This window comes from Nannizzia gypsea, genomic scaffold (assembly GCF_000150975.2).
Source record: "Nannizzia gypsea CBS 118893 supercont1.4 genomic scaffold, whole genome shotgun sequence".
NCBI lineage: Eukaryota > Fungi > Ascomycota > Eurotiomycetes > Onygenales > Arthrodermataceae > Nannizzia > Nannizzia gypsea.
The window spans coordinates 1,836,711-1,853,647 of NW_003345198.1; the positions used below are offsets into that span (position 1 = coordinate 1,836,711).

The window sequence follows — 16,937 nt, forward strand, 5'->3', positions numbered from 1 at the left end:
TTTCTTATGAGTAGTCATTGTGGAAAGCTCGACAAACGACTGATGATGAACGAGCAGGAAGACAAGGGCGACACCACGGATATATCTCCAGAAAAATGCTCCTTTTGTCTCAAATGTTGGTCAAGCTGTGCCATTCAACCAAAAGGGTGAGCCTGGACAGGATGAAGTTGTCTCTCGACACACAAAGAGGAATATTCCAGGAAACTGAAGACCATCATCCACCGGTCAACTTGTAAATAAAATGTATGCGAAGAAGGTACTCCGTAATCCTCACATCGAAGGCCCCAGTGACTATCCTGATGTCGTTGAAGAGATCTGGTAGTAAAGTCGTATAGGAAGCCCCCGAGATTGGATGTTCGGAGAAAGCCCCGACTCCGATAAATAGTACCGGAAAGCCAATAACTAGAATTATCGCCAGGTTGCCGACAATGACATGTGGCTCAGAACCAGCTGCTAGGCCAGTAGTCGTCACTGAAAAAGATAAAAGGGTTTGATAAAAAGACATCCCTTTCTTCTTCGATCGATGGCCGCCGGTTTTATATTAACTGAAGTCCTATTGTTCATGGTATTTCATCTGCTATTGATCAAAGTCCTAATATATAAACGGTCAGCTTAGGTACCGTGTCAGGGGGTAAATGGTCTTCTTGTGTGGAGCTCACCTTGAGATGGGTACCAAACTGGCGCCCTTCAGTATATATATAAGAGAAGATATTTTCACCTTTGGGGTTTTTGCCATGGCTTTCGTGGAAAAGGGTTTGGAAATTTATACTTTTCCAGAGCCCGGACAGTTGCTGCAGATGTAGCGTATATATTTATGAATTTACCAGCTCGCTCGTTTATTTTCTGATAATAGTAAATCTGGAAGCGTGATATTGTCTCTCTCGAAAATTGAACGAACAAGTAAAGCGTAAAAAACAGATATTGATATAATTTTTTTTGAAGACCTTCGAATCCAGCTGTGTTCAGGGAAACCATGCTCGCAAATCGTTAAAGAAAATAAGGTTCGTAACGGCGCCTCAAGTAGATATATACGAGTTGATTATCGTTTTCGGTCTCCGGTGCACATCTAGCCAGGCAAGCTGTTCCATTTTGACTAGCATTGATGCAGAGCCAGAACGAAGGTCGAGTATATTCCGTCAACAACACCGCCATAGTAGTTCAGATGGCGGCCATGGGTAAAAAAAAAGTAAGTGTGCTGTGTCGAGCAAGTCTTCCGATGTTGTAAAAGCTCAGACTTTCGAGCTCGATTCAAATTCTGCGCTGGGCCCTTCTAAGAACGTCACCGGCCAGGCCCAGAGAATGCGGCGGAACTGGCAAGCGGATTTTGTGTGGCTTGAAGCTGTGTACTCCTAGTACGCCAACTTCGTGTCTACTTCTCCGTTAGCATAGTTGGTCAGCGAGAATAATGCACTTATAGCAGGTAAAACACTTACTGCTTAGGCCTTGATCCGCTCAGATTCCACTGGTGGCGTACCGGTCACCTTTATTCAAAAAAGACCAGTACTTCGATCGTCAAGACCTCAAGCTCGTCTCCTTCAGGGCTAGGTATCACCACAGGTATATTGTACTTGATGGGCCTGCGGCTGGTGCCCGGTGCAAGGCGATGTAGGACACCCACTTCAACGGGACACGTGTGATGGACGACACGGACGGGGCGAGGGGGAGGAGGAATGGTGGTCAAATCAGCAGACATGATGTAATGGATGGTAATGATGTAAGGGCAAGAAATGCACTTTGATATTGAAAAGGGTGCTGGAAAGGATGTTGGAAATGATGTTGGAAAGGAAGAAAAAATACTGGCAAGGAAGGGGTATTTATAACTTTCCGCGAGAGAGTCAAAGAGCTCTACTTCACTAATTGCTTCGCTGCTCAAGTGACACGCAAAATTCATTGCCATAGGCAAAGTGAATAGGGCCGCTGTAGCAGCCGGCAGGGAATGGGTATTGCCACATAGTGACTGAGGGAGTTGGAAGAGTGAAGGGAGCTGAGTGGACGGGTATAGACATGGCACGGCAGTGAATATGGGAATCCAGGCCAGCCTTGTCACTTGAGATCGTCAATGAAATGCTGGAATTGGAACACTGCATTCAATGCAGATTTGATATCGGATAGTTACTGTAGCTCGTGTACATGTTAGCAGTTAACTAATGGGGTTGGTCAGTGGTCACGACAGAATATGCGCATTGCGGCAAGAGATCAGGGTAAAGGGTGCAAAAAGCAGATCTTTCTATTCTAAGAATATTTCAGTAGCAACCGAGACACATAGTGCGCGACGGCAACGGACATCGCTCCAACGTTGTACATACTCACTTATCTCAAAAAACCGCCTCCATCGACAGGGGCAAACGGTGTGAAAACTGCAAGTGCACTAAAATGGGGAATACCAATGCTTGACGCCGTAGATCGAACAAACGCCAGAACACGGCGTCCAACCAGATGAGAGTAGGACGCCTCATAGCTTAGCCTTGGCCCTGCTGTTCTCCTTCTTGATCATGTCTTTCAGAACCCGTCTAAGAATCTTCCCGCTTGGACTTTTGGGTATAGAGTCGACGAATACGACTCCGCCTCTCAGTCGTTTGTATGGTGCGACCTTGCCAGCCAGCCAGCTAGCGATCTTCTCAGCAGTCTTGTCTCCCGTCTCAACGCCCGGTTTGACAACGATGTATGCACGCGGAACCTCGCTCCCGTGCTTTTCGCTTTCAACGCCAATAACAGCTGCATCGTCCACATCTGGGTGTGAGGCAAGGTATCCTTCCAGCTCTGCCGGTGCAACCTGGAACCCCTTGTATTTGATCAGCTCTTTGACGCGATCGGTGATGTACAGATTTCCTTCATCGTCTTGATGACCCACGTCGCCAGTACAAAACCAGCCATCCGCAGAGAGGCAGCCTGCCGTCGCCGTGGGGTTGTCTAGATAGCCTGAAAATACGTTGGGTCCACGGAGATAGACCTCCCCCGTTTGCCCGGCTTGTACCTCCGCAGGTTCCGACCCTTCTTCAGCGCTAGTCATGTATTTCACTTCCATATTAGGAAGCAGTTTACCGACAGCGCCAGCCTTTCGATGCCAATCCTTCCAGGACAAAGTGTGGGTTGTTGGGCTGCATTCGCTCAGTCCGTATCCTTGCTTGGCTCCGACCTTGATTCGGTCATGCATGGCTTCTAGAAGTTCGGAAGTGAGCGGCGCAGCGCCAGAATTCATCATGCGAAGCGATGACAGGTCGTATTTCGAGACCGCTGGATGTTTGGCGAGTAGTAGAATGACCGGAGGCACAACATACGAAAATGTGATGCGGTAATTCTGGACATGGGCGCACCACCGTTCTATGTCGAATTTGGGCATGACGTACAAATGGTACCCAGAGTACATCGAACTATGGATTAGGCAGGTCAAGCCTGGGGAAAAAATTAGCACAGTTGACGCACGTCGCCGTAGCAAGCAATAGGACAAAGAATTACCATAAACGTGAAAGAACGGGAGAAAAGCCAGCATGCGGTCTCCCTTGCCGTCTGGTCCACCATTGCAGGTGAGATTCCCTTCCTCTCCCGCCTTGAGTTGAAGAATGTTTGATACGATGTTATAATGGCTCAACATAACACCCTTTGGCACACCGGTAGTTCCAGACGAGAAGACCAGAAATGCAAGGTCCTTCTTTGGATCAATACGCGCCCTACGATACAACGTTGCACCGGACAAATTTCGGACAGAGGTGAAGTGCTTATACTTCAAGCTGGGATGCCGTTCCGTGCCCAGCAACACAATGCAATCGTCTGAAATACCAACCTTCGCAGCAGCCCGCACAGCAACATCAAGGCAAGACATGTGTGTTACAAGGAAACGAGCCCGGGTCTTTTGTAGCTGAAAGGCAAGCTCGTCTGCCGTGTATGCCGGGTTAGCAGGTGTGACTACACCGCCAGCCCAATGCGTACCCCATAGCACGGGCGGGATGTCGATATCGTTGGGCGCAAAGAGAGCCAGCACATCGCCCTTTTTCCAATCGTAAGAAGCCCTGAGACCTGTTCCGAACGTGATGGCAGTCGACTTTATCTCGGAATAGGTGTACGACCGTAGAGTGTCCGCATCCTGGTAGATCACTACTGGCCGTTAGACTGGGGAGAGCTCTCTGGGGTCGTGAAGCTGGGGGTTGCTTGCTTACCTTTGTCATCCGCGAAGTCGCGCTTCTCATTTTCGAAGAGGAACTTCCACAGGTCGACGACCGGGATGTCGATTGGAGGGTACGGGGAGGGATAAGGCATGGCGGTAGAGGAATGCTGCTGGCGGTGCTACTGGTATCTTGTCTTGTCTTCGTAGCGGAGGGAGAGAGATGGGAGGAGAACAAGCCGGGGATCTCCAAAGATATAACTCGCAGCCGCTCTCCGCAGTGGAGAGGCCTCGGGCTTAACTAGCGTAACGCCGCCGTATCGGCCTGTTTATCCAGCTCCAACACCGCATCAACTTCAGCATTTTGATCGCTATATCTCGCTGTCTTTCTCTCCATCTCGTCGTCCGTAAATTTGATATCGTCTTCTATGCAAAAAATGAGTTGTAGTTGATTTAAAAGATGAACAAAGCGATGTTGCTTTATTTCCCCTTTCGGCGCTTTACCTCGGCTTCGGCTACTGTCGCTTAGTCATCAGGTACTTCGGCATATACTTTCTCCACTCCGACAATGGCGTCGCAACAACTATATTCCGCCCCCGTCTTACATAACGTATTATTACCTAAGCAAGTCAGCCCAACCAATCAGCATGCGTCGTTAGCTTCAAAACACCACCTTAAATACCAAGTCGTCTTCCCTTCTTATGCCTTCGGGCATTTGGTCATAGTAACGATACAGAGAAGATTAGCATGGCCCCTGCACTAAGGATGACACGCTCAATCAAAGAGAAGCTACCAGTTTTTTTTTGGCCATTGCGACGACGTTTGGGAGGTTGAGCGTTGACGGCACGCAGGAGGCAGTGGGTTCGAAGCAGCCGCTGGGCAGGTTTTTATTTATTTTTATATTTTGTCAGGCAAGGACAAGGATAGGCTACATAGGAGATGCTGTCAACACCAGCAAGAGCAGTAGAAAGGAACAGAGTGTCATTATGATTAAACCATCGACTACATACGTAACTAGTTGTGCATTTTATCTAAGTGGCCAGACCAAAGACAAACAAGGAAACCCGCGTGAAGCTACCTCTCCTGCCTGCCTCCCTCCCCCCTTTTTTGCTTGCTTTCCCAGGCTCGCCATAATACCTTTTTTTACTTTTTTTCTCACTTTTGTCGTTTTGCATATGTTATGTGTTGCACCTCCATGATCCATGTCCATAATCAACGTCGAAAGACGGTTCAACCGTGATATTGTAATGTATGTGCGTGCAGCCCAGCTTCTTTTCTTCCCCTTACTCCTTCTCGACAACAGCGGTGAGCAGCTTACCTCCACCGACACCGTTGATGCTGGCCTCGCGGGCGCCGGCAAGGCCGAACTGGCTTGGGATACCTTCAATACGGTGGGTGGAGTTGATGTTCTTAACCATGGTGATTTGCCAGCAGGTAGCACCTCCTTGACGGGAGGTGATGGTAGAGTAGGCAAGGAAGTATTCCCAGATCTGTCAACCGTTAGTGTTTCTGTTCATATTTACGTATTAAATAAATATTATGTTCACGGTACTTACTCGGAACCATCGCTTGCCGTACTTGGCCTCGACCTTCTCCTTGTTGCCCATCCAGTTCCTGTACCATCTCCAGAGGGTGGCAGAGTAGTGTACACCCACGGTGTCGATGCCCTTGATCTCGAAGCCAGCTCCCTCAAGGCGCTCGGTGACGAATCCAAGGGGTGTGCTTGCGTCAGCGCCGGGGAAGATGTACTTGTTCATGAACAGGCCCCAAATTAGATCCTCGTATTGCCACGACTTACGTAGACCAGCAATCTGGAGGAAGAAAACACCGTCGTCGTCAAGCATGTCATACACCTGGCGCAGGAAAGTGGAAAAGTGACGGACACCAACGTGCTCGGCCATCTCAAGACAGGTGATCTTCTTGTATCCGCCAGGGACGCTAGGAGCATCACGGTAGTCCATGCACAGAATGCGGGATTGAGACTCTTCAATGCCAGACTTGCGAAGGCCATTGTTACCCCAGGCGGTCTGGTTGCGGCCAAGAGTAATACCAGTGACATGGGCACCATAGTGGACGGACGCATACTTGGCAAGAGTGCCCCAGCCGCAGCCAAGGTCGAGCATGGTGTCTCCGGGCTTAAGGCCAATCTTCTCACAGACGACAGCGAGCTTGTTGTCCTGCAGCTGCTCGAGGGTCTCTTCCTCGTTGATGTTGGAGATTATACCAGAGGTGTAGATCATGCGTGGACCCAAGAACCAGCCGTAGAAATCATCACCACGGTCATAGTGTCCACGAACTTGCTCCTCATCTAGAATGCGGTTTAGCATTGAGCTTTTAACGAAAGAAGGGAAAAAAGGGGGGTGTTCTACTTACCCTGGCTTCTGGTGTGCATGATAACCTCTGGCATCATGCCGGTCAAGAAATACTTGTACAAGCTCCAGGTGAACTTGAACTGAGCCCAGTCATGTCTGTACTCAAGCATCTCCAGCGCATCACCCTTGAAATCCACCTGTCCGTCAAAGTACATCTCATGGAAAGTCTCCATGGGGATCTTGGACTTGCCATGGTACTTGGCACGGTCATGCTCGCTCAGGAAGTTGAGATAGTGCTCGACAGGACGGCCAGGATACTTCGCCTTTTCATTCTTTCGTGGAGAGATGGTCGACGCCACAGTCCAGTAGGCCATAAGGATCGGGATGCTGGTGAAGATGGCGAGGAACAGGGTTGTCCATAGTCCACCGGACACCTGGCGGGCAAGGTACGCAGGTACCAGCACCAGCAGGGAGATGAGCAGAGTGTTGGAGAACGAGTCCGAGCCAGCAGCATCAGCGGGCAGAGGAGCGTTTTTGATCGCAGGATACTATATTGCAGGTTGGTTATATCAGCATTGACTATCCGCAAAACATGCTGGGTTGAGTGGTTCTTCTGTCCACGTATATAGTATGCCCAACAGAAAACCACAAAAAAGCTGGCTATAGTAAGATGAAGTAAACAGACGACGTACCTCTGTCGTCCTGACACCGCATGGCTCAGCATTCGGGCTCACGCACGAGGCAGCTGGGGTCTCGATGAACTCGAATCCTTCAGCACCGACGCCGGTGGTCGAGGAGGCCGGCTCTTGGTTGACCGACTTCTTCGCCATGGTGGGAGGAGGGTAGGGTTAGCTAGCTGGCAAGGTGCTGCTGCGGTTGAGGCGACGAAGCGAGACTTGCACCGACGGCCAGGAGCGGGCTCAGGTTCAATTGGCAGATGCAGTACCTGTCTGAGCAGAGCGAGACGGTCGATACAGCCAGCAGCGAGAAGCACAGGAGTTGCTCGCTTTTGCTAAGGGGGGACGAGGTGAAGGTGAAGGAGATGGAAAGATGTTTAGTTAGTTAGTGCGATGGTGGGCGCTTGGCGGGCCAGCACATGCATCGCTCGGAGCTTGACGTTTCAGGGGGCAAAGCGCTAGGCCAGGGAGCAGGAGCATAGGATTAAGCAGCGGCATGGGAAAACTCCACCAGAGATCCCTGATATTCTTCAGACAGACGGCTGAAGCAAGATGGAGATGATGAGATTGGTAGATCATAGGACTCTATGCAATAATAATAAAATATAGGGATAATACAGAAATAATACACAGTGTCAGAAAGATACGACGGATGCCCTGACGCCTTATTCCCCCTTTTCCCCTACCCCTTAGTCCCCTCCAGATGAGATAGTTAAATAAAAAGAACAGGTAAGAAAAAGATAGGGGCGTTGGTTAGATGAGAAGCTGAAAATTAGCACTCTCCTCGTCCTCCACAAAGACTTCGTCGACGCTGGGGATGTCTATACCCAATAACTCTTCAGTCGTCTTGACTTCGTCGTCAAAGTACCCGGCAATCTTACACCGAGACCACATCTCAGTGCCAAACGCAGGTGGGCCGTAGAGCTGCATGTACAGTTCCGGGGAGAGGCTGTCTGTGTCGTTCTCTTTCTGGTCTTTCTTCCTGCTGGTTGACCTGCTTGTCCTGGAGCTGCTCTTGGACTGGCTTGGCTCTTCTCTCAGGGCAGCCAGCACTTCACGGCCCTTGGAGTAGCCCAGAGTGCTTCTTGAGCTGGCCACGGCAGCCGCATGGCGCATGGAAGATGGGTTAGTCGGCTCTGTAGTCTCCTTCTTTTGCTTTGTTGTCGCTGCCGTTGCAGCAGCAGCAGCCTTTGCAGCGGCCTTTGCAGCTAGCCTGGGCGAACACCTGGTTCGTACACTTCCCTTGGGGTCCATGGCCAAGGCCTGTGCTGCACTCTTCGATCGAAGAGTAGACACTGCTCTCTCTGACCGCTCGGATGTAGTTGTGGCTCGACTGACGGGTCTACTCTCCTCCACTTCGCCTTTGGCGTTGTCCCCTTCCACTTCCAGTTTAAGAGTGCCAATGCTATCGATCTGGGCCTGGATTAATTCATCGATCTGCTTGTTATATGCATCATCAAGCTCTTTCTCTTTTCGCTGCTTGGCCGTTAGTCCATCAGCACCTACACTGGTGTCTTCATACAGCTTCCCCCATCCACGGGCAAAGTTGGTTCCTTTGAGATGTGGGAATGTCGTGTCATATGTAATATATCCATCGTCGTCAGGAAGAGCTATGCCATTCAAATTAGTATGCTTTTAAAGTCAAACCAGGCAAATTGACTCACGCTTTGGCTTCGGAGGCATGTATTCAATCTCCCGCTCAGGCTCCTCCTCTACGGCCACCACAGCCTTCTCCTGCGTCACCTGTGCAAGCAGTGGTGCGGCCTTCTTGATCTTGCGCGTTGAACCCCGTTTAGCACTCCTTTGCTTGATCGTCCCCATCATCATGTTAGGAGCCGGAGTCTGGAATGCCCGCGCCTTTGCATTGGTGGTCTTCATCCCCAGTGGCGCCCGCATTGTGCCTTAAAGCTGCATTAGCCCATGCCCTCCATCAAACACCGCACAAATCTACAGCCAAAGGAAGGTCAAAAGACCGCCTTCACTCACCCGCTGGAGTAGCCAACGCCTTCTTCTCCGCGCCTTTCCCCTTGCCCTGCAGAGTCGCATTCTCATCTTGTCCCTTGAGTATATTTTTGCCTATCCCGGCCCCCATCCCCTTCCCAAACACAAGTGGTCTGTTCTCATCGTGTAGAGGCAGTCTAAAGGGCGTTTTTGGAGGCAGCTTGCCCGGTGTCTTTGGTGGCAGATGTCGCGTTCCCTGGTTCAACGGCTTCGAGGCCGCTGCCGCCTGGTGCGCGTTCACCAGGTTCTCCTGGCCCTGTCCTCGGATGGACAACATCCTCCAGCTTTGTCTCTCTCTCCCTCTCTATATATCTCTTTTGCTATTCTCAATATCTCAGCCAGTGGTGCTCGTAGTCGCGTAATCGCCGCTCATCATCTTGATTCTGTCGTCTGCTGTCGTTCTTTTCTTCTACGCCGTCGTCGTCCATCCTCGACATCGCTTCCTTGTTTCCTCCGTCGTGTCGCCCCGGCAACCGCGTCAGGAGAAACATGTCTCACGTGATAGACTTCTTTATGTAAGCATTGGGATTGGCCAGTACCAAATGTAAACCTACTATTTTATTGTCGCGCATACTCCGTAGAAAGATACCATAACTCCTGTATATCAGTCTCAGCTATGGCTTCGCACTTCTACTTTTTATGGGACACCAGTCTATGTACAAACGGAATACCCTTAGGTTGGACAATCATCAGTAGCGGAAACTGCACGACGACACAAAGAATAAAAGCGAGCAATGAATTTGCCCAACTGCATCCGAGGGATTGATACATATGTTTGGCCAGCTAGTCATTGCTCTTTCCCGTGTGATAAATACGAGCCCATGCAAGGCGCCTGGTCTTAGGCAACCAAGATCGTCTGCCTCATGCTAGCTTGGTCATATAGAGGTGACTCCTCAGCCTCACCGACCTTGGAGTTGGGGGGTTTTCCAATATGCACTCTTTAGCACAAAGCATTCCGCTATCATGGGATGCTTGCAGCGACTCCTCGGCCGGGGACGTTGTCATCCTGTTGCCCCAGAGGGCGGCTCTGTTGCGCTTCAGACCGTACCATCCATCGTGGCCAGCCAAAGGAACGCTGCTGATGCAGAACCCCAAGACGCTTGCAGAACCCCAAGACGCTTCCAGTACCGCGAACATAGGTAAGGAGACATCCTACGGATTACCAAGGGAGCATGCTAGCTGAACTATAGGAGATACGTCCGACGTTGATCCAGCCGTTAAATCTTTAATTGAGCGAAGCATAGCTGCGTGGAGCTCTCTTCACTACACCGGGAATGATAGAGAGGTCATGATTAACATCTCCGCTCACCTCTTGAGATGCAAAAAAACCCTCGATGATGTCCTTGCAAGTGGCAAAACTTGGTTCTTCCAAGAGAAGAAATCGTTCATGAAGCAAACCCTTTTCTCGAGATGGGACTCGAGCCAGTTAGACACCTACATCCTCATACCAGTCGTACCGGGTTTCGTGAATAAAGATGATTACCTCTTTATCAGTCACTACTGGAATACCCGGGAGCATCCTGACCCTGACGGCGAGGACTGTCGCCTCCTCCAGGAGTATGTGGCTGAACATTCCTGCACCTATGTCTGGGTCGATTGGACCTGCATTCCGCAGGCTCCGCGCAGCGAGCTACAGCATAAATATTTTAAACGCGTCCTAACTCAAATCACAATTCTGATAAGAGATTGCAGCTTTCTGTGGAAGTTCCCCAGCTTTCAACCACGCCTATGGGTCCTTTTTGAAGTAGCCGTTTTGATCCTCTGCCACCGGAACACACAATTACCCTCCAACCAGGAAAGCGCACAATTCATATCTGATGTGTTCCTAATGGTATATAAGGACGTGCGATCCGTTGTTCGTGAACGCGGGTACAAATGTACTAATGAGAGTGACGCCGATATAGTTATTGGATGGTCCTTATCGTTCTCTGGAAGATCGTCCCCGCATGTCGCCGAGAGACGGCGAATTCTTGACCTAGTTGATTCTTTCACAAGTAATTTCTCCTACTACGGAGCAGTGAAGGTCGACTTTGACCTAGCAAATGGAACGATTACCTCAGGTGGAGTCACCCACAAAGTTACTCCCATGCCACATTTGAAAAGCGGCGCAGGGTTCATCGTACGATTTGCAGAATTCATTCTTGCCGACCAGGTAGTTATGTTGTCGCCCTTGAACGTGTCAAGGATGTTCCAAGCGCTAACCTTCCCTTGACAGAGAGTTTACCATAATGAGGTGTTACTTGAGCGCCAATGGCGTGAATTTGACAAGAGATTGTGGGCCTTTGGACCAACACATCCTACGACTGTGATTGCCCTGTGTCATGTCCAAGTGGCGCTACACATAGATGGAAAACACGAGGAATCCGAAGCTGCTCATATGAGGATGGTAGACCTGAAGAGGGCTGCAATGAAAATCCTTCTTGCGGAAAACAATTACAAGAAAGCCGAGGAGATGCAACGCGCCATAGTGGATTTGTTCAAGGAGATATACGGCGTTAAAAATAAATACACGCTGGCAAGTATGGGAGTGTTAGGAAACCTATTGATAAAGAAGGAAGAAGAGCTTGATGAAGCGGAGAGCTTATTGCGCGAAACACTCAAGTACTGTGACACTGTGCTCGGCCCGAGCATAGATTTACCCAGAGCGTTTTGAATAATCTGGGTTTGACGCTGCCTATGCAAGGGAAGCGTGCAGAGGCAAAAGAAATATTCTGCCTGAACCTACAGAGGAAGGTCAACGCCTTGCGAGTAGGCTTGGATGATCCGCAAGTCGCTGATGCAGTAAGTAATCTTGCCTCTTGCCTCGAAGATAACCAAACCGTAATTCTATGCAAGTCAAGCAACCCGGGGCCAAGCACCGGTTCAAGCGGTGTGCAGGTGGTCATCTGCCAGCAAATACTCGCGTTTTGACTGGATTTTGACCTCAACGGAATTTTCATCTTAATGGTTAATCTTCTATAATAGTTATATGAAATTGTACCAAAACCCTGTCCGTTGCATTCAATTATTATTCAAGCCAGTTGCTAAAGTATTACCTACATACCTGTTTCAAAGCTGGTGCTTATATGCTTACCTTTCATCTACAACTCCGTATTCCGTACAGGTACAGGTCACTGTATAGAAAGGGATACAAAGATATCAAATGGGGAAACTCTTAGTCCAATTGCTACCTCATAACAAGACCATCGTATCTCGTATCGATATCACATAAATACATTATATAGACGCGAATCCAGCTCAAGTTAATACCCCAGGCCTTTTCTCACTTGTAGCCTATGCGCATCGCTATGATGGTAGTTGGTAGCTCGGATCGGGATGATACTCATCTATTAAAGCATGTTTCAATATTGGGACTTGAGGAAACTCTGACCACATCCAACCATTTGATATGAGGCGAATAGCCATGACTTGTTTGATGCTATCCTTTGATATAGTATATATGTTGGTGTAGAGCTGGTGAGATTCTCTTTTCCCTTATAATACTTAAGTGGTTTGCATGGTATCAAGCTGCTTCTAAGTATCACTCAATAATTTTTAACTTGTATTATTGCAGATACCGTATGAAGCTGTGTTGATTTTCCTTGTGTTTACTCTTTACCTCCTGCCCCTTTGCTGTTCCGCCGTGTCTCACATGACAAGCCCACTTTACGTAAGCCTCCCCAAGCTCCTTTACTCCTTTTTTGACTATCCTGTATCTACTTCAACCTCCTGGACGATCAAGCAGAGGACGCAGGCAGCCATATTCTTCTTGCACAGATAAATACCAACCGCAGACGACCTTCAAAGGACACTTTTTTCAAACCCAATACTACCCACCGATACATCCCACACTAGTCACCATGGACGGCATCAAGCGGGTATGTTTACTCCTCCTACTGCCGCGGGGCACCAGGCTCGTCTGGGAGAAAAGACGCCTAAAGGGACCCCCGTCATCCACCAACTGTTGCACTGCTGCTTAGCACCAAGATACCCATGCTAACCATGACTCCCCGGATAGAAAATCGAGAACATGCGTCAGGAGATCGACGATGGCGTCTCAAAAATCGAAGAGCAAAAGGCCCGCATCAAAGAATTAGAGCAAGAGAACCTAGCCAAAGAACAAGAGGTAACCTCTCTCACCCACCGGAACCAGCTTCTTGAGGAGCGGGTAGAGACTCTCGAAACCACCCTCAAGGAGGCCAAGACCAAAGCGAGCGAGGCGGCTCAAGACAGTTCACAGAACGAGGCCCTGCAGCGCCGTATACAGCTTATGGAGGAAGAGGCCGAACAAACCGATAAGACCCTCAGAGAAACCAACGAGAAGTGCGTTCATCTCCCGACCTTACTTTCTTTTTCTGTGTGTATGTATATGTATGCTAACCTTTTTTTTTACTGCAGACTACGCCAAACGGACGTCAAGGCCGGTCACTTCGAACGTAAGGTGCAGGCTCTCGAGGCTACACGCGAACAATGGGAGACCAAGTACGAGGAGATGTCGAAGCAGTATGCTGCCGTTAAGGAGGAGCTCAAGGAGCTGGAGCGGTCTATCAGCGATGTCTAGAGCTTTAGAATGCACAAGATAAAATTAAACCTCTGTCACGAGTGTCCCCTTTACACCTTTTCAGTTTCTTTGCCCTTTTTCCTCAATTCATCCTTCTGTCGCATTCTACCACACCCATGAAAAAGATTTTAATTCCGTCTTTCACCTTCTCTACCACTACGTCCCTTGGTATTACTTTGTTTTGGAACTGTTTCACCGCCCTTTCTGCTGGAGTGTGATGATATACTCCCCTAGCAAAGTACATATTGTACATCAACAAATTCTAGTACATTCGTTACCTTCCACGTTCTATATCTAGCATCCCCGTATCCAAAGGTCGTAGATATTACTCTTTCTTAGCTTTCCTTGCCTCGGCCTGCTTCTTCTTCCTCCCACGCTCCTTAGCCCTGTTTAGCTTTCTCTCCAGCGGACTCTCATACTTGAAGTCCCGCTTCCGCTTCCGTTTCTTCTTTACATCTTTATTCGGGTTCTCTTTCGTCCATATCTTCTTCTTCTTCGACTGTCCGCCATCCTTCGCTTTAGTCCCTTCTCCGTCTTCTTCTTCATCCTCGTCTCCTGAGTTTTCGTCTTCGTCTTCGGATTTCTCATTAAGCTCCCTCCTCGGAACCAATCCCTCCTTGGTAGCTTCGATCTCTTCCACTGTGACAGTAGTATATTTATCCTCGTCGATATATTCCGCCTCATAGTCCACAGGCGGCGGTTCGGCAATCCCGCTCCATTCTTCTTCCTCGTCGTTATCCCCTCCTTCTTGCTCTGAGTCAGACCCGGACCCTTCTCCCGTAGCAGGGAACCCATTCAGTGCCTCCATCTCAGCCCTATGCCTCTTCAACGCTTCTTCAAATTCCGCCTTTCGTTCTAGTCGGATCTATGCTCAAACGTTAGCCTTGGTCCACAGGTCAATTGCAAGTAGAAACTGTCCCACCTTTTTCCGCGTCTCTCTCCGCTCCTCCTTCGCTCTTTTCTCCGCAGCTTCCTGGGCCTTTTTCGCGCGCTGGACTTTTCGCTTGTGGAATCCAGTCAGAAACTCCGCGCGGGATTCTGGGTTGAATGATATTTCCTCCGGCTGTGCGGGGGTCGCAATCTTTCTTTTCTTGGTGGGTGGACGCATTTTTATGTATGTTGTAGAGGTAGAGCTGTATATATTAGCTTATCTGTATATTGACTGACGCAGGGGCGGTCTCTTACCAGAAGTAATAGCTGTTGTTTGTCTGTTGAAATCTAGAGTTGAATTTATTTTATTTAAGCTCGCCATATTTTATCTCGGTCTTGGCGCTTGACGGGTTAAAGCTTGGCATTTATTCTTCTATTGTGACATACACTCGCTCTTGTTCGCCCTTCTCCATTTATGGATATTTGTTGCTCTTGAGTCTATTTATGTAGTGACATGTTGTGATATTCGTGAGAATATTCATTTCCATTAAATACTCCAGTAAGAATTTTGGCTAGTTTCTCTCTATATTGATAGGCATCTTTTACTGTTCAAGTTTTTCTATTTACTTCAACTGACTAATTAGTTATTTGGCAGGTTTGGTTGAACATTGAATGACAACCATATTCCAGCCCGTGTGTTATGAAGTTATTTCAAAGCTTCACTACTAATATTGTTGATATTGTCGATGTACTACCACTGACCACATACAAAGCTCCAGGGGTTTCACCTTGATATTTATCGTTCAATAAGTATAGCTTCAGCTCTAAGATTTAATAATAATGCCTCATCTTATAACATTTGACTATTTGACTACTTGAGATACCGCTCTGTAAGCCCTTGAAGCAAGTATCAAACCGTCATATCCATAATTAGCCATATTCGTATAAATTCTATGTCTGTTGAGTCTACAATATTGTATTTACCCCCGTCCCAGTTATCTCATCACGTGACCCATCTTTCGAGTTGCTTGATCAAGTTGGGATCATGAAACTGAATCGACTTGCAACAGATACGATATCCAACCCATCACGATGCAGCTAAAGACGTGCGGGCTTTTGGCCCTCGGCGCCATCATCTCTTCCGTTGATGCTTTCAGAGATACCTCTCCGTTCTTCTTCTTCTCAACCAACAGGCAAGCACTCGAAATAGGCAAACCATCAACAGCTGACACTAACACACACTCCCCCAGCTTCAAAACACAATCCTCCCAACTCCAATCCGCTAGCTCTCTGCTTTCATCAGTCTCAGAGGAGCTCTCTTCGTGTCCCTCAGATTTCTATATCCTCGTGTCACAGCCCGGCGTGCATGTTCTAGACTTCAGCAACCGGAGGTCAGCTCCACGGCTACGAGAACGAGTCTTGCAACAGGACGATCTTATCAAGTCAAGCTTTTCCGTCAGTGAAGTGGCAGGCGAGTTCGATGCGGCATCACTACAGAAGCAGCTAGAGAAGAAGTGTAAGGCGGAGACGATTGTGGTGAACGGTGACGGTAGGTGGCTGTACCTTGCTTGCGCATGGACAAAACGGAATACCAACTAAGTTTTGATCAGTCCTTCCATCGGGATATAAACACCGGCCACAGGTTATAATGGTCGAATTCCCTGCTTTGCCGACGGATGTTAGCAGGTCGAGTCAGCTGGTTGAAAATGGTCAGTCCTAGCGTCACTGTTCTGCGATATTTCAACAGTACTCGTCTAACTGTGGTGAATAGATGGATTCCTTGCGACCTTGATCGACTTGCTTCCATCATCCAACTATACTGTCCTATACACAACCACTCCCCGAGGAACTGAGCCAATTGCTGAAGCCGATATTGGTCATTTCGAGATGGGTGGTAGCCCACTCCAGAACCCCCTTACCTTCAAGCGAGAGTTCCAGGGTCGAGCTGCGAACGACGATAAGCCCAAGCACAAGCAGAAGGGCTCTTTGTTCACCGAGTACCAGTTCCTAAGCCCAGGTAAGGACTGATCCCTAGCTCTGTCTCTCTACCTCCTAGCTAACGTGACTAGGCCTTTTCATGGGCTTGATCACCACCGTCATCCTAGGCACTATCCTCTATGTTGGCCTTTCTGCCTTGAACAGTCTACAGGTTTCGTACGCGTCTTTTGATAAGGAGAATGGGCCTGCTGGCACTGCTGGCAAGAAGCAGTAATAAGCAGTAGTATCTTACGCTTAGAGCTCGGGGTTGGTTTCGTTTTCTTGGGTTTTCTCGTCCGTACTCTGTTGTCTCACTCATCTCTGTATCTTCATCAGTATACTTGTTTATGCAGCACATCCTGTCCATCTATCCAGCTACTTAATATCATCTTCTCATGAACTCCAAGTTCTTTTTATATAACACAGGGCTTGGCGCGCTTTTCCCTTTTGGGCTGTTGTCT

General features: G+C 48.7%; 8 protein-coding genes across 8 annotated transcripts; 3 read left to right on the top strand and 5 right to left on the bottom strand.

Moving 5' to 3' along the window:
• Window positions 1–1,279: 1,279 nt before the first annotated feature.
• Window positions 1,280–1,693, bottom strand: MGYG_05366 (hypothetical protein; the record flags this gene model as incomplete). Its single annotated transcript, XM_003172733.1, has 2 exons — window positions 1,280–1,369; window positions 1,505–1,693. The coding sequence occupies 2 exons, from the start codon at window positions 1,691–1,693 to the stop codon at window positions 1,280–1,282; spliced, it is 279 nt and encodes a 92-aa protein (XP_003172781.1).
• A 759-nt stretch (window positions 1,694–2,452) lies between these two features.
• Window positions 2,453–4,254, bottom strand: MGYG_05367 (4-coumarate-CoA ligase 2; the record flags this gene model as incomplete). The annotated part of the gene is made up of 3 exons (XM_003172734.1): window positions 2,453–3,393; window positions 3,457–4,092; window positions 4,155–4,254. The coding sequence occupies 3 exons, from the start codon at window positions 4,252–4,254 to the stop codon at window positions 2,453–2,455; spliced, it is 1,677 nt and encodes a 558-aa protein (XP_003172782.1).
• Window positions 4,255–5,382: 1,128 nt separating this feature from the next.
• Window positions 5,383–7,241, bottom strand: MGYG_05368 (cyclopropane-fatty-acyl-phospholipid synthase; the record flags this gene model as incomplete). Its single annotated transcript, XM_003172735.1, has 4 exons — window positions 5,383–5,589; window positions 5,656–6,407; window positions 6,473–6,959; window positions 7,104–7,241. The coding sequence occupies 4 exons, from the start codon at window positions 7,239–7,241 to the stop codon at window positions 5,383–5,385; spliced, it is 1,584 nt and encodes a 527-aa protein (XP_003172783.1).
• A 600-nt stretch (window positions 7,242–7,841) lies between these two features.
• MGYG_05369 (hypothetical protein) lies at window positions 7,842–9,366 on the bottom strand (the record flags this gene model as incomplete). Its single annotated transcript, XM_003172736.1, has 3 exons — window positions 7,842–8,698; window positions 8,753–8,989; window positions 9,075–9,366. The coding sequence occupies 3 exons, from the start codon at window positions 9,364–9,366 to the stop codon at window positions 7,842–7,844; spliced, it is 1,386 nt and encodes a 461-aa protein (XP_003172784.1).
• Window positions 9,367–10,020: 654 nt separating this feature from the next.
• On the top strand, window positions 10,021–11,742 carry MGYG_05370 (hypothetical protein; the record flags this gene model as incomplete). Its single annotated transcript, XM_003172737.1, has 4 exons — window positions 10,021–10,228; window positions 10,280–10,646; window positions 10,782–11,241; window positions 11,305–11,742. 4 exons carry the CDS (start codon window positions 10,021–10,023, stop codon window positions 11,740–11,742), a joined length of 1,473 nt encoding a protein of 490 aa, XP_003172785.1.
• A 1,186-nt stretch (window positions 11,743–12,928) lies between these two features.
• MGYG_05371 (tropomyosin) lies at window positions 12,929–13,629 on the top strand (the record flags this gene model as incomplete). The annotated part of the gene is made up of 3 exons (XM_003172738.1): window positions 12,929–12,946; window positions 13,087–13,391; window positions 13,467–13,629. 3 exons carry the CDS (start codon window positions 12,929–12,931, stop codon window positions 13,627–13,629), a joined length of 486 nt encoding a protein of 161 aa, XP_003172786.1.
• A 325-nt stretch (window positions 13,630–13,954) lies between these two features.
• MGYG_05372 (hypothetical protein) lies at window positions 13,955–14,737 on the bottom strand (the record flags this gene model as incomplete). Its single annotated transcript, XM_003172739.1, has 2 exons — window positions 13,955–14,494; window positions 14,552–14,737. 2 exons carry the CDS (start codon window positions 14,735–14,737, stop codon window positions 13,955–13,957), a joined length of 726 nt encoding a protein of 241 aa, XP_003172787.1.
• An 854-nt stretch (window positions 14,738–15,591) lies between these two features.
• On the top strand, window positions 15,592–16,711 carry MGYG_05373 (hypothetical protein; the record flags this gene model as incomplete). Its single annotated transcript, XM_003172740.1, has 4 exons — window positions 15,592–16,048; window positions 16,110–16,208; window positions 16,271–16,516; window positions 16,569–16,711. 4 exons carry the CDS (start codon window positions 15,592–15,594, stop codon window positions 16,709–16,711), a joined length of 945 nt encoding a protein of 314 aa, XP_003172788.1.
• Between the last annotated feature and the right edge of the window lie 226 nt (window positions 16,712–16,937).